Below are 15,369 nucleotides of genomic sequence, written 5' to 3'. Positions count from 1 at the left end.
AACACAAAACTGTTTTGGGAAAAGTCCCTCGGTTCCCACATTTGCGGGCTAAGAGAGAAAACTGTGAGCGGAGCCCCACCGATGCCTCCGCTGCGATCTTACTGGCTCCCGGGAACCTCGGCCCCCCCCCCCCCGTCTCTTGTTGGCTGGTCAAAAATATGGCCAGTTTATATAAAATCCTGTTTTGTTCCCAGTAACCACACACCCCCACCCCCCAACTAAACTAGCCAGGCGCACTTAAAATTCTAAGGCCTCCATTTGAAAAAGCGATCCCGTCAGTTTTTCATAGGCCACCCGCCCACAAGAATAGGGAGGCGGCGGCGACACGGAACTGCCTCGGCTCCAAAGGGCACATTCCTGGGCTCGTCCCGAGGCTGGACTCTCAGAGACCCCGGGGCGGCGTCGCCTTCTGTGGGGGCGGCGGATGGGTCTCTCGGGGCCCCGGAGGGACCGGGCGCGAGTCCCACGTGCTGAGCCAGGGCCCCCGGGAGCAGGAGGCCACGCGCCGGGGGCTGGGGTCGGGGGTCTGGGGACTGTGGAGCCCCGCGCGGGTGTGGGCCGCGGGCGCTGGGCGGTGCGGTAAGCCCCCGACGTGCCAGGCCGGGCGCAACAAAAGCGCGGGCTCGGGGGAGGTGCGGGCGGAGGGGGAGGAGGGGGCTGCTGGGAGCGCCCGGAGCCTGCATTGGCCGCCAGCCACCGGGAGGAGGAGCAGACAATCCTCCGAGCGCAATAAAACAGCGGCCCGGCCCGAGCTCACAGCAAACACATCCATAGAAGGCAGCGCAGCCGCGGAGAGCTGCAGCGCCGCCCGCCCGCCGCCCCCTACCCGCCGCCCCGCCCGGCGAACTGCGCCCCGCGCCCCTCCCCGCGCGCCCCCGAGACAAAGAGGAGAGAGAAAGTTTGCGCGGCCGAGCGGGGCAGGTGAGGAGGGTGCGCCGCGCGGGAGGGGCCCGTTTCGGCCCCGGCTCAGCCCCGGCCCGCGCCCCCAACCCGCCGCCGCGAGCAGCGCCCGGACCCCCGGCGGCGGCCCTCGCCCGCCCAGCCCCCCGGCCCGCCATGGGCGCCGCGGCCCGCACCCTGCGGCTGGCGCTCGGCCTCCTGCTGCTGGCGACGCTGCCTCGCCCAGCTGACCCCTGCAGCTGCTCCCCGGTGCACCCGCAACAGGCGTTTTGCAATGCAGATGTAGGTAAGGAGCGGAGACCCCCGCCCCGACGCGGGGCCCCACCTCTCCCGCGACCCCCGAGGGTTGGTTCGCGGACGCCCCGCCCGCCCGCCGCGGGCCGAGGGACCCCAGCGCCCGCCTCTTGGTCCTCGTCGCCGTCTCGAATCCTGCAAGTGGACGCCTAGAGCCTACTTTCTTTCCCTCCTCCTTCCTCTCCCTTTCTTTCCCTCTTTGCCGAGATGCGTCTCAGCCTCAAAATTCCACCGAAATTCCGCCGCAGCTCCAGCCCCAGGAAAGGGAGCCAGGGAATGGCTTGGGTTTTGGCAGGCGGCGCGCCCTGGGATGCCAGCGCTGGGGGCGGGGAGCGTGGGGGACCCGGCGTGGGGGCGGGGGGGCTGGAGGACTAGGGACCCCAGGAAGAAACTTTCGCAGAGGAGGTGGGAGTTGGGCTTCTTTCGGCTCGGGGCTGGGTGGGGAAGGGCTTTTCTGCTGGGGTTGCTCCCACCAGCCCCAACTTGGGGCTCCCTGATCAAGCCTGGGTGGGATGGAAGCCCCCCCTACCCGAGGCTGGTTCCACAGGCCCCAGAAGGGCAGGTGAGAAAGGCCTGTGGTGTCCCCTGGCCTGGCTCCTTGCTGGTGCCCTGCCCGAGAGGCCCTGCAAACTGGCTGGGCAGGGACTGGGACCCCTGAGTGTCCGCTTTGTCGGGGCGTCCACAAAAGCTGGAGACTTTGGTGACTGGACCCGGCACATGGGACCCTGCGGCTGCTCAGATTCCCCAACAAATACCCGCGACCTTAGGACTCCTAGCCCGCAAAAGACAGGCGCCATGGAGGGAGGGAGGAGGGGCCCAGTTATTTGTTCTGGTCCGTGGAGGGGGAGAACCAGCAGAAATGGGAGGAACCCGTTGGCCCGGAGTTTCCACCCTGGTCCCACAACTCAAGCCTCTGCAGCCCTGGTGCTGGTCAGCATGGTCTTCCTGGGGCAAGTCTCGCTACACAGCAGGTGGTCTCGGAAGCCCCCTGCCCTCCTACATTCTCATGGCTGAGTCTCTGCCGAGTGGCCTGTCCAGGGCAGATGGAGCAAGGCCGGGAAGCGCGCTCACCTGCCCAGACTGGAGGTGGGAGTTTCTGTTTCTCCTGCTGTCAGCCACGCCCTTCCCTTACTCCATCGTGACCCGCCTGGGAGCTGCCTCCCCAGCTGGGGAAGTTTCCAGCTCCTCCAGTCTACTGGGGTCACAGATCTCAGGTGGCTCAGGCCACCTGGGTGGAGGGCGTGACCCGTGCCTGTATCCCAGTTTCCACAAAATCCAGGTCTTTTCTCCTGTTTAGCTTTGGTGCTAAAGGATTTGGGGGCAAAGGAGAGGCTCCTTTGATGAGGGAGCCATAATGGGCTTTTCTCTGGGGGTGCCCCGAGGTAGGGGGGTGCAGGCCTGTCCAGGCTCCCCCACAACCAGCATGTGGTGGGGTAGGTTGTAGTGAAGGCCAGGAAGCCGCAGCCAGAAAGACTTGGGGGGTTGGGTTCGTAGCAGCCAGGTCTTGGGACCCCCCCCAACACTCCTCAGCTGTGTAGGAGAATGTCCAGGCAGCCACTCTGTCCTTGCCTGGTATGAGTGAAAGTGGCCACTGAGCTGGGAGCTGTTTCTGCATGGGGTGTGGATCCAGGATGGCAGAGGCTGGAGGGCGGCCGTTCATTCCTCCTGCGTCCTCCGTGCCTGGCGCAGCACTCTCCCCTCCCTGGGATGCCTGGCATTTGTATCAAAATCATCCTGTAGCTAAGAGTTTTCACCCATCCTGGCTCAGAGGCCCCATCAGATGCCAGAGTTGCACTGCAGAGCCCAAGGCATTCGCTTCCTGTGGCCACTGTGACAAATGACCACAAACCGGGGGGGCTTAGAAGAACAGGAATGGATTCTCTGTAGCTCCGGAGGCTGGAAGTCTGAAAAGGCATCTGCAGAGCTGGTTCCTGCTGGAGGCTCCCAGGGAGAATCTCTTCCAGGCCTCCCTCCTTGATGCTCCTTGGTTTGTAGACACCTCACTCCCGTCTCTGCCTGTCTTCACATGGCCTTCTCTCTCGTGTGTCTCTGTGTCCACATTTCCCTGTTCTTTTTTTTTTTTTTTTTCTGAGACAGCAAGGCTGGAGTGCAAAGGTGCGATCTTGGCTCACTGCAGCCTCCACCTCCTGGGTTCAAGCAATTCTCCTGCTTCAGTCTCCCTTGTAGCTGGGATTACAGGCATGTGCCACCACACCCAGCTAATTTTTTGTATTTTTAGTAGAGATATGGTTCCGCCATGTTGCCCAGGCTGGTCTCAAACTCGTGGCCTCAGGTGATCCGTCTGCCTTGGCCTTCCAAAGTGCTGGGATTACAGGCGTGAGTCCCTGCGCCCGGCCAAATTTCCCCATTCTTATAAGGACACCAGCCATCGGATTTAGGGTCCACCATAATCCAGTGTGACTTCATTTTGATATATCAAAAAATACCCTATTTCCAAATAAAGTCATATTCTGGGATCTGACTAGAGGTGCATTTGAGGGGGACATGATTTGACCCAGAACACCCAGGCTGCCTTCTCCTGTTCCCAGTCACCCTTTCCATGCTCGGCCAACTCGGGATAAACAACCCAGGACATCCCAGGGTAGGGTCCTGGAACAAATCCCACAGGGACAGCAGCAGCCTGTCTATTCTCCACTGTCCAGCTCTCCTTGAAGTGATGCAGGTTTGTGACTTTCTCAGTCACAGTTCCCCATTCTGGCCCAGAGCAGAATTGCCTGAAAGATTCTGAAAGATTACTGAGGTCTGGGTCCCTTTGCAGATACAGAGAGTCTGTCTCAGACTTCAGCTTTTGCAGTTTTAAAAGGCCCACAGGCGACTTTGGGCAACCAGGGCTGTGACCCAGGGGGTCACAGAAGGAGGACACAGTGGGGTGTTGTACAGGCTGGCTTGTTATGTGGCGAGCTGGCTCCTTTTCCTCTTGGCTGCTGTAGGCTTGTTAAATGGCTTGGTGTCTACAAGAGGCAATTGGTTTAGTAAACAGTCCGATTTCTGTCTGCCCTGGGAAGGATTTCTGGGAGGTATTTCCCTAGCATTTATCGTAGCGGCAAAGATCATTCATTATGAGGTGATGGCTTTTAGGATAAGGGATGGTAAGAGATGCCCCAGTCCTCATCTTTTTCAGGAAGGCCAGCACAAATGGGAAGCATTCTGTGTCTCAGTTACAGCAGTATTTAAACGCGCTGCTGGCCCGGCTTCCTCTCACCCAGTGAAATCCTTCACATCTACCGCACAGCTACAGGGCTCTGTCTGGAAATTGGCTTTGGGCTCACCATTCAGGCAGTACCATGCCTGGAGCCTCTTAGCCAGCTGATCTAATTGGCAGCTCGGGCCCCTTGGGCCGGTTTCTGAACTCAAGGGTAAAGCCAGGAGCTCTCTAGATGCAGAGAATAAACCTCCCCTCTGGCTTGGGTGGCAATATTGAAAGCCAGGTTATCCTAGAAGTCCTCTGTGATAACATCTTTCCACAGGTTCCCAGAACCTGCCCTCTGCAAACCCCCCTGAGGATCTCCAGCTCCAGCTGGAAGGGGACCAACAGCCAAGAGGGAAACAGCTGCTGGTTCCCGGGGTGTACAGCCAAGGGTGGCCTGGTTCCTGCGAGACAGTGACAGGGACCAGACAGATAGGGGGGTCACCCAAGAAAACACACAGCACGTCGTCAAAAACAGCTCTGTATTCAGGACACGTGCTTAGAAAAAGCAACACAGCATCAGATTCATGTGCGCTGGGTCAGGCCTTCCGTGCAAGGGGGCAGGGGTGATGCTTTTTAGAGAAACTTGGCGAGTCTTTGTCCGAAGTCTGTGATTGATTTGTATTGTCAGTTTTGTTCATCTTGATTTTTGTATTGGGCTTGTCTGTGTTTCAACAAGCAATTGTGGGGTGGCTGGCTCTGCCCAGGGGACATAAAGGAGAAGCAAGACCTTATCCCTGTTGTGGAGGAGGCAGGGGGCAGGACTGCGCATTTCAGTGCCAGGCAGTGTGGAAGGAAGGGGTCCCTGCAGCACGGTGTGGTGAGCAAGCACCCCCCTCCTCAACTGCCAGGGTGCCGTCCAAAGTGGGTCCACTTGATGCGTTTCCAGCGAATAATGAACAACAGATAAGCTTTCCAAATAACCAAAATCCAGAAGTCATTATGTGACAATGTGAAACGCATTTGCAAGATGTGAGGGTACAGGGCCCCATGGTAGGTCGATGAAGGGGCTGTGGGGAGAACTGGAGCTCTCTGGCTTGGTTTTGACCAGTGTCCTTGGAGGGACAAGCTCTGCAGGGGAGTCACTGGCCCCTGAATTGCTGGCAGCTCCCAAGGCAGGGAGACCGGAAGAGCAGGGAGAGAGACACGCGGCCTGGAGCTGTGGCAGGTGCTGGAAGGGGCTCTCCCAATGAGGCATTTCTCCCCGTCTGGGATCTGAGGACAGTGCCCGCCTGGGAGCCTCTGGGGCCTCTGGCATTTGTACCCTTCTGGCGGTGCAGAACCAGCCACTTCCTCAGTCCCGGCCTGTGGTTTGTGAGCTGCGAGTGGGCTTGGGTACCTGCCTCCCTCCTCCCTGCTGTCCCAACCAGGTCGCTAGGTGCATGCCACTGGTGTGGGTTGAGAGGCTCAAACCCTGTGGCGACACCTGAGCACGTGGAGAACAGGGCATAGACGACTCTTGGGAGACAGAGGTGCAGGCGGCTGCCCCAGTCCTGATGCAGAACCACTGAGTCGATGCGGTGGGGCGTGCGTGTAGTGGGGTGAAGCCATTGGGTTTCTAAACAACTTTGAGGTCTGCCTGAGGCTTCCCAGGCAGCTGTGAGGACTGAAGCAATGGCAGGGAGGAGGATATCAAAAGAAGGAAGCAAAGACAGGCAGACGTGGCAGGGGTAGGGGCAGGAGGGGTGTATGCCCTGGACACGCCCTCTGTCCCCCGCAGCATGCACAGGCTCACAAACCAGGGACCATGGGCAAGTGACTGCATGGCTAGTATGGTCTTTTTCAAGAGGGAGGGCAGAGTTAAGAAATCAAGGTTAGGGAGGGTGAAGAAGTCCGATCTGGAGGACGGTGCTGGGGAGTGTGGGGTGGGGTGTGCACAGGTGTTCTAAGCTAAGGGACCAGCTGCCCAGGAAGGGTGAGAGTTCTGGGTGCAGTGTAGGCTGAAGAGCAGAGCAGGAGTTCAGGGGGGACCCCCAAGGAAATGGGGGCCAAATGTTACACTGCTCTGACTTGTCACGTGACATCCGCATTCTGTCCCGGGGTCCACCCAGCCACCAAGGATGTTCCAGCTGTGGGTTGGCAGCAGGTGATGCCCAGGGAGCCTGGTAGAAGGCAGCCACCTAGACCCTCAAGCTGGAGTGGCCCAGATGTGGGCACCAGAGTTTCAGGATTCTCCAGGTGCTGCTGCCGCCTGCCAAAGCTGGCATAGAGCAGTTGTCTCCAGAGGGGTGCCCAATACAACTTTGGTGCCAGGAATGGTATGAAAAGTTAGCATATGGATTGAGATTTGCAATTATATATAACTTTTATTCATTTTTTGAGGCAGAGTCTCACTCTGTCACCCAGGCTGGAGTGCAATCACAGATCACTGCAGCCTTCACTTCCTGGACCCAAGCGATCCTCCCACCTCAGTTTCCCAAGCAGCCACCATGCCCAGCTAATTTTTTGTATTTTTTGTAGAGATGGGGTTTCACCATGTTGCCCAGGCTGGTCTCGAACTCCTGAGCTCAAGTGATCCACCCACCTTAGCCACCCAAAATGCTGGGATTACAGGCGTGAGCCACTGCGCCTGGCCTGTACATACTTTTTAATGAATGTCTGATATTTTGAGTGCTTGGCCAAGGTTTTGTTTTTGTTGCCTGTGGGTCTGAACAGGAAGTGTGGAGGCTCTGACCGCCTCAGTGCTGGGGGCAGAGTAAGCAGGCAGATGAGCTGCCCTGAGATTGCTGGGAGGAGGGAAGGGGGGCAGACCCAGACTTCCTGATGGAGAGACGGTCAGGAGCATGGATGTCTCAGAGTAGCAGGCAGATGAAGCTGGTGCCCCCAGGACCCCCCAGGGCCCACCTGCCTGGACCCTGCAGCATGAGTGGGCTAGAATCCCTGGAGCCCACACCATGGGGCCTGGTGCGTTTGTTGGTGCATGGCTGTGCAGCAGCAGAGGGAAGGGCACAGAGACCCCATGCTGATGAATCCCACCTTACATCTGAGGGCCGAGCTGCTCCCTGGCCAGCCAGGTCAGACTGGAGCCCAGGGAAGGCTTCTGGGAGCCCCAGCAAGTCAGGTTGAGTGTGTGTTTGCTCTGAGAAGCTGCTAGATTTAGTGAACTCCAGGTTTCTCTTCAAAGAACCAGTATGTCATCATGTTCAGCTGTCTTATTCTTTAATTCTCCATTTTAAAGTTTAACTTCCTGGTTCTCTTTGCCCTCTTGCCTCAAGTTTCAGTAAACAGCTTTCCCACCAGTTGTAATCAGTACTTCCCATCTGTTCCCCTGGTCACCTGCTTTGACCTAAGTCCCCCAGGTCCCCCTGTGCTGACCTGTTCTGTAACCGTCCTTCCTGCCAAGCTACCCACCCCGTCACTGTTACCTTTGCTCTCTTTAAAATAGCCGATCGAGTTAGCTTAGACTGTGGGTCCAACTTTAGCCAATAGGGGAATGACACAGCAGTAGGGGCTGACCGTGTCAGGAATAAGAACCCCTTTCCCTCCCTCGTTCAGGTGTGCTCTCGCTACGTCTCCATCTGCAAGACACACCCTTCTATAGAAGTAAAAATTGCCTTGCTGAGAAAATTAAAATTTATGTTCATGTGCTATTTCTCTGTGGCACTGAAGAGCGAGCATTTTTGTTTATAACAGAAGCAAATTGAGGAACAGTCTTTATAAAAGAGGGGTCTTACCTCAAAGTGTATGAACACCCAGCCAGAGATAGGATTGGCGGGTTTGGGCTAGCCACAAGCCCGGAAACTGTGTGTGTGTGTGTGTGTGTGTGTGTGTGTGTGTATGGATGTGGTAGCCCCCAGCTTCTCAAAGGTGCATGTGGTCCTCCAAAAGTTAAGTCACTGCCATTTATACAAAGTCTTTTTGTAGGTTTCGAGTCTTCTGTTTGCTGCGAATATCTGCCTGGTCTCAGAGCTGAGCAGTATTAATGATCTTGCTTTTCTCTCCTTTCTCCCCTCATTCTGTACTTGGCTGCCCTGGGCAGCCAGGGTCCACTCAGACTCTGCCACCATGAGGGGCGGGGGGGTCCCAGGCAGGTCTGTAACCAGCTCTGGGGAAAGGAGGCCATTGGTGTCCTTGGCCTCCTAACTGGTCTCAGGGATGGCTCCAAAGACCTGGGAGGCTCTGCAGTTGTCTTCTGTGGGGAAGGCATGATTGGCAGATGGCAGCTGCCCTTCCATCTAAAACTCAGGTCAGAGTTGGACCACACATGGCCTGAGGGAACCCCAGACCTCAACACTTAGGAAGGGCCTGGTGTCTGTGTCTTAAATACCTGCTTTTTATGGAATTTATTTGCTTAAGGGTTTTTATGTTTTGTTGTACAATAGAATTTGGGTGCCTGCCATATGCAAAAATGCCATGGCAGGTGTTTCAAGGAATTTATTTATATAGCTTTTTGAGATGGAGTCTCTCTGTCCCCCAGTCTGGAATGCAGTGGTGCAATCTCGGCTCACTGCATCCTCTGCCCACTGTGTTCAAGCAGTTCTCCTGCCTCAGCCTCCCAAGTACGGGTACATGCCACCATGCCTGGGTAATTTTTGTATTATTAGTAGAGGCGGGGTTTTGCCACATTGGCCAGGCTGGTCTTGAACTCCGAAGTCGTGGTGCCTGTCTTCAGGGAAGTGAGCGCAGGAATGCATTGGTCACCTTGCAGGCTGCACCTCTTGCTCTTACCGAGGTTAGGACAGTGGTGAGATGGTGGGCCCAGAGGGGTGGATCTCATCAGAGCTAAGATGAGCCCCAAGCAAAGGTCCTGGGGTGGGTGGGGGGAGCCCAGGGCGGCTGTGGTAGAGAGTGGACCATGGGGACAGAGGCATTGGAACAAAGTGGGCTTGAGCCCAGCTGGAGCAGCGAGCCTGGAGGCTGGACAGGGACCCGGGGAAGGCGTTGTAGCTCCTGCACTGGGAGAGAGGGGACAGACGGGGGATGACACTGAGGAGGAAGGTGGTGTTGAGAGGCTCGCTGTCACCAGGGGAGCCAAGCTGGCACCTGCACTGGGGAAGACCCGGGAAACAGAAGGCAGGCCGGGAGCGGGGCCGAGAGTCATGGACAGACACAAAGGGAGATGCCTCTGGGGTTGAACGCAATGCCCGGGGGCCAGCTGTCCTCTAAGCTGCTCAGGACCTCAGGTGGGTGGAGGTCACTGTTGAGTTCTGCTGGGATCTGCTGAACGTCGAGTCTGGGTGAGAGGGAATTGAGCTGGAGCTTCAGCAGACTGAAGGGGAAAATGTGTGACGCAGCCTCAGAGGGAACGGGAAATGGAGCAGTGAGGGTGAAGGCAGTCAGCAGCAGCGAGGGGGAACTGACATTCATAGCAAACAGGGTGAGTGGGGGTCACGTGCTGGCCCCAGACTCAGTCCAGCAGCGCGCTCTAGGACAATGGCCTCCCTCTACCTCCACTTCCACTCCTCCAAAAAGGATGTGAATTTCCTGCCTCCCAGGAAGCTCTCTAAGCTAGCGGAGCGGGGAGGGGGGGTACCAGCTCTTTCTTCCTCAAACCCTGAGCTCTCCCGATCTTTGTGTTCTCCTTCCTCCCCACCTGGCCCTGAGGGAGGCCTGGGAGCAGCCCAGGAAGTGAATCATGACACTGTGATAATGACTGTGGCAACAGTAACAGCTGGCAGAGGTGCCCAGTGCTTAGACGGGTGTTGTTGCATTTCACTAGTGCCAGCCCATTTCCTTCCCTATCCTCATCCCCATTGCACAGAGGATCCAGCCGAGGCACAGGCCTACTAAGGAACCTTCTCAGGGTCAGCTGGCTAGGAAATAGCAGAGTAAGAAGAGACAGCTTTTAGGCAGGCATGATGGCTCTTGCCCGTAAGCCCAGCACTTGGGGAGGCTGAGGCAGGTGGATCACCTGAGTTTGAGGAGTTTGAGACCAGCCTGGCCAACTTGGTGAAACCCCATCTCTACTAAAAAATACAAAAATTATTTGAGCGTAGTGGCACTCGCCTGTAATCCCAGCTACTTGGGAGGCTGAGGCAGGAGAACTGCTTGAACCTGGGAGGTGGAGATTGCGGTGAGCCAAGATCGCACCACTGCACTCCAGCCTGGGAGACAGAGTGAGACTCCATCTCAAAACAAGCAAATAAAAAAAGAATCAGCTTTTAAAAGGGGGCGCGTCAACAGAAGGGTACTGATTCAGACCAACGTTGGCTTGGAGATGGTGGTTTCTGTGGAGTTGGGCTGAAGCGCTATGGGTGATGGATGGAGCCACTGAGGAGGGGGTGCAGCTCCTGAGGCCGGCCTTGTTCGTGAGGTTTGCCTGTCTGCTGGAGATAAGCTAAATAAATTAAGCTTTCTCCCTGCTGCAACAGAGTGGGCAGACATTTCAAATGATATTACAGATATGTGTTTATGACCTAGAAAAATGTTCAGAGTGTGTAGTACTTTCAAAAGCCCAGACGGGCCAGGCGCAGTGGCTCACACCTGTAATCCCAACATTTTGGGAAGGTGAGGTGGGAGGATTGCTTGAGCCCAGGGGTTGCAGATCAGCCTGGGAAAGACCTCATCTTTACGTAAAATAAAGTTTTAAAAATGAGCCAGGGGTGATGGCACGTGCCTATATTCTCAGCTACTCAGGAGGCTGAGATGAGGATCGTTTCAGGCTGCAGTGAGCTATGATTATATCAGCATGGATGACAGAGCAAGCTTGGCTGGGTGTGGTAGCTCACGCCTGTAATCCTAGTACTTTTCAGAGGAAGATCACTTGAGGTCAGGAGTTCGAAACCAGCCTTACCAACATGGCAAAAGCCCATCTCTACTAAAACTATTTTAAAAATTAGCCTGGCGTGGTTCCAGCTGCCTGTAATCCCAGGTACTCAGGAGGCTGAGGCAGGAGAATCGCTTGAACCCAGGAGGCGGAGGTTGCAGTGAGCCGAGATCACACCACTGCACTCCGGCCTGGGCAATAGAGAGAGATTCCATCTCAAAAGAAAAAAAAAAAAGCACTGGAGGGGCTCAATAGTTTGCCCTAGCCCCTTCTAGAATGTTGAGATCCTAGACAGTGCTTCTGAGAAACCTGCAGCCTCTGTCCAAGGAGCTCTTAACGAAGAAAGGCACGAATGTGGGGCAGGAAAATCGGCCTACCCTTTCCATTCCACACGGCCAGCTCACCATGTTCTGTTTCTCCTGCCACAGCCTGGCTCCTCCCTGCTCCCCAGCTCACCACTGCACCCTTCTTCCCTTGGTCCAGATCAAGAGTTCAAGAAGACAGATGATCAGAAAGACCCAGCCTAGGCGAGGAAGGGGAGAAAAGGGAACTCGTATACGCTGTGGGTGTGAATGTAAAGTAGTATAGTCACTATGGTGGAAGTTCCTTTAAAAACTACAAATAGAACAGCCATATGAACCAGCAGTCCCACGACTGGGCACTTATCCAAAGGAGAAGGAATCAGTGCATCAGAGAGACACCTGCACCCCCACGGTCCTGGCAGCATTGTTCACGACAGCCAGGATACGGAATCAACCTCAGTGTCCAACAACAGATGAATAGCTAAAGAATGAAATAGTATTTCATTGTGAATCTTGGTACATCTACACAATGAAATACTACTCAGCCATAAAACAGAATGAAATCCTGTCATTTGCAGCAACATGAATGGAACTGGAAGACGTTAAGTGAAATAAGCCAGGAACAGAAAGTTAAACACGGCATGTTCTCACTCATATGCAGAAGCTAAAAAAAAAGAAGTTGATCTCATCGAAGTCAAAAGTAGAACAGAATACTAGAGTCTGGGAAGGGTTGGGGGAGGAGAGGGAGAGATTTGTTAAAGGATACAAAATTACAGCTAGATAGGAGGAATGAGTTCTAGTGTTCCATGTCGCTGTTGGATTAATGTAATTAACAATAGGCTGGAGTGGTGGCTCATGCCTGAAATCCCAACACTTTGGGAGGCCAAGGCAGGAGGATCACCTGAGGCCAAGAGTTCGAGACCAGCCTGGCCAACATGGTGAAACGCCGTCACTACTAAAAATACAAAAATTAGCCAGGCATGGTGGTGCGTACCTGTGATCGCAGCTACTCGGAGGCTGAGGTAGGAGAATTGCTTGAACCCAGGGGGCGGAAATTGCAGTGAGCCGAGATTACACCACTGTACTCTAGCCTAGGCTACAGAGTGAGACTCTTATCTCAAAAAAAAAAAAAAAAAAAGTAATTAACAGTAGTACATTGTATAGTTTCAAAAAGCTCAGAGGATGCTGAATGTTCTCACCACAAAGACAGGAATGCTTGAGATGATGGCTACGCTGATGACCCTGATCTGATCTAAACATCACTATACACACCATAAATATTACGATTATTATGTGTCCCTTAAAAAGAAATGCCCAGATCACATAAGGAGGGCAGGTGTGCTCCTTAAAGGAACACACTGGGTCCCAGCAACCGACGGTAACGCCGCCTCTGGGAGTGCGGCTCTGCCTTGTCTGTGTTCTCGTTCCCTGTTTGCTCCAGCTAGTTGAGAATCCGCTGGTCACAGGGCCCAGCCTGGACCCCGTAATGTTGTGGGGGTAGGAACAAGGGAGAAAGCCAGGAGTGCCAGCAAGGCTGGGGACTTGGAGTTGGTTGATGCTGCATGTCTAGAGCATGTATGGAAACCTGATGAGACCTGAGCCTTACAGTGATCCTAGGTCCAGAGGACATTCATCACCTCCGAGTCTCTCTAATGTTAGGAAACTTACATAATCTGTTTGCCCATGGTGACACAGCAGCTGGGGGTCCAGCTGCACCATGGCCAGGCCTCTGGTACCACGTGATGGGATACAGGGTGCTTCAATGACACAGCACTTGATGTGACATTAGAAGGACTAGGGGTGGTCATTCATGGGCTTGAGGTCTGGGGGGATTATTATGCTCAGAAGGCATTGCTGACACCATGGCAGGAGAGCTTGGGAACACATGGGCTCCTTGATTTATCTTTTTTTTTTTTTTGTAAAGAGATGAGGGTTTTGCCCTGTCGCCGAGGCTGGAGTGCAGTGGCGTGATACTAGCTCACTGCAGCTTCAACCTCCTGGGCTCAAGCAATCCTCCCACTTCAGCCTCCTGAGTAGCTAGGACTGCAGGTATGTGTCACCACGCTTGGCTAATTTTTAAAATTATTTTTGAGTTTAGAAACCAGATCTGTCTATCTTGCCCAGTCTGGTCTTGAACTCCTGGGTTCAAGTGATGCTCCCACCTCAGCCTCCTAAAGTGCTAAGATTTCAGGCATGAGCCATTGCTCCTGACACATCTACTGTTTTGGGGCAAAGGCTTAGGTGGACATGTACACATGTGACTCTCTCCTGGGCTCCTTGTTCCACACTTTCTCTTCACATTTCATCCTCAATCCTGAGCTGTCCCCAGAAGCCTGGGACCAGCCTGCCCCAGCTCAGGCAGAAACCGAGTATGCCAAGAGGAATGGGGTCAGAGTGGACCTGGGATGGGCATCACTGGCCCCTGACTCTCAGCTTCGATGTCTTGTCCACTTGGCCCAGGGGACTCCAGGGCGGGGAATGAAGGAACATGTCTGTGGTAGTCTTCCCTTCTGAGCACTAGCTCTGGAAAGCAGGGATAAAACCACCAGGCAAAGGCATAACCATATTGTGGAGGGTTTCTCAGTACGAACGACTTCACATCTTGCTTGTTTACAAGGGCTCTGTTCGGGAGGTGAGGCAGGCGTGTGGGTGGGGAGCAGCCGATGACTTGGCCAAGGTCACCCACAGAGCGGCAGTGCCAGGAATCCATGAAGAAGGGTCCTGGCTCGGTCTCTGGAAAGAGGATTCGACTTCACAGCTTTGGACTTAGCATCACTCTCCTTTTGACCAAGAGGGATGTTGTCCTTGGAAGGGCTTGGCGACAGGTATATTTTGTCTTGAGTAGTTTAGAGGCATGGAAGGACATTTTGGCAGCAGTGATGAGGACTTTAAAAGTAAGTCTTCCCTTTGATCAGGCAGCCCTGTATCTCGGAGTTTTTCTGAGGGAAACAATTTAGAACACATGGAAGCATTTAGCGGTAAGGATATTCATCTCGGTCTTGCTTCTCTTAGGGAAATGTTAGAAACACCTATATATACAGTAGCAGGGGCGTGGTTAAATAAATCACAGCATCAGATGCTCTGCAGGCATCACATGGTATAGCTTTTTCTTTTCTTCTTCTTCTTTTTTTTTTTTTTCTGTCACCCAGGCTGGAGTGCAATGGCGCCATCTTGGCTCACTGCAACCTCTGCCTCCAGGGTTCAAGCGATTCTCCTGCCTCAGCCTTCCAAGTAGCTGGGACTACTTTGGAGAGCTTTGGGAACACATGGGCTCCTTGATTTATCTTTGGCTTCCCAAAGTGCTCTGGGATTACAGGTGTGAGCCACTGCACCTGCCCCCCAACGTTTTTTTTTCTGAGAGTGTTTTGCTTTGTCACCCAGGCTGGAGTGCAGTGGTGCAATCTCTGCTCACTACAACCTCTGCCCCCTGGGCTGAAGCAGTCCTCCTGCTTCAGCCTCCCAAGTAGCTGGGACTACAGACCCATGCCACCACGCCCAGCTAAGTGTTTGCATTTTTAGTAGAGACGGAATTTCACCATGTTGTTCAGGCTGGTGTCACGCTCCTGAGCTCCAGTGATCCACCCACCTCGACCTCCCAAAGTGCTGGGACTACAGATGTGAGCCACCACACCTGCCAGGTATGGCATTTTTAAACTGAAGTGTAAAATGTCTGGACACATGAGGGGTCCTTAGACTTTCTTTGGCAAGTGTGTAAGTTGCCCTAGAATGACCCTGAGTTCCCCGGGTGCACCTGTTGTACTGCGCTCCACTCTGTCATGCTCTGCAGATGTGCATTTTTGTAAATTGAAGGTTTGTGGCAGCTCTGAGTTGAGCGAGTCCATCGGTGCCATTTTTTTCCCACCGCCTGTGTTCACTTCACGTGTTCATGCCACATGTTAATAAAGCTTGCAATATTTCAAATTTTTCCATTATTATTATACCCGTTAACGGTGATTTGT

At 54.4% G+C, this 15,369-nt stretch overlaps 1 protein-coding gene across 9 annotated transcripts in view; it reads left to right on the top strand.

Annotated features, from left to right (window-relative positions):
• Window positions 1-15,369, top strand: part of TIMP2 (TIMP metallopeptidase inhibitor 2) — a 105,833-nt gene that overhangs the window by 40,766 nt on the left and 49,698 nt on the right. Inside the window, exon 1 of one of the 9 annotated variants that reach the window (XM_054257124.2) lies at window positions 758-921. The exons of 7 other annotated variants lie outside the window; for them this stretch is intronic. Coding sequence is in view for 1 of the 2 variants with exons in the window: in XM_035301960.3 (XP_035157851.1) it covers window positions 1,057-1,186 (130 nt within the window). In the remaining variant the exon portion in view is untranslated. Of the gene's footprint in view, window positions 1-757; window positions 1,187-15,369 lie in introns of those variants that run through there. One more of the 9 variants, XM_035301960.3, reaches the window with a different exon arrangement.

This window comes from Callithrix jacchus, chromosome 5, assembly GCF_049354715.1.
Source record: "Callithrix jacchus isolate 240 chromosome 5, calJac240_pri, whole genome shotgun sequence".
Taxonomy (NCBI): Eukaryota; Metazoa; Chordata; class Mammalia; order Primates; family Cebidae; genus Callithrix; species Callithrix jacchus.
Note: the sequence above shows the minus strand (reverse complement) of the source record. Positions and strands in the feature narration are given on the sequence as shown.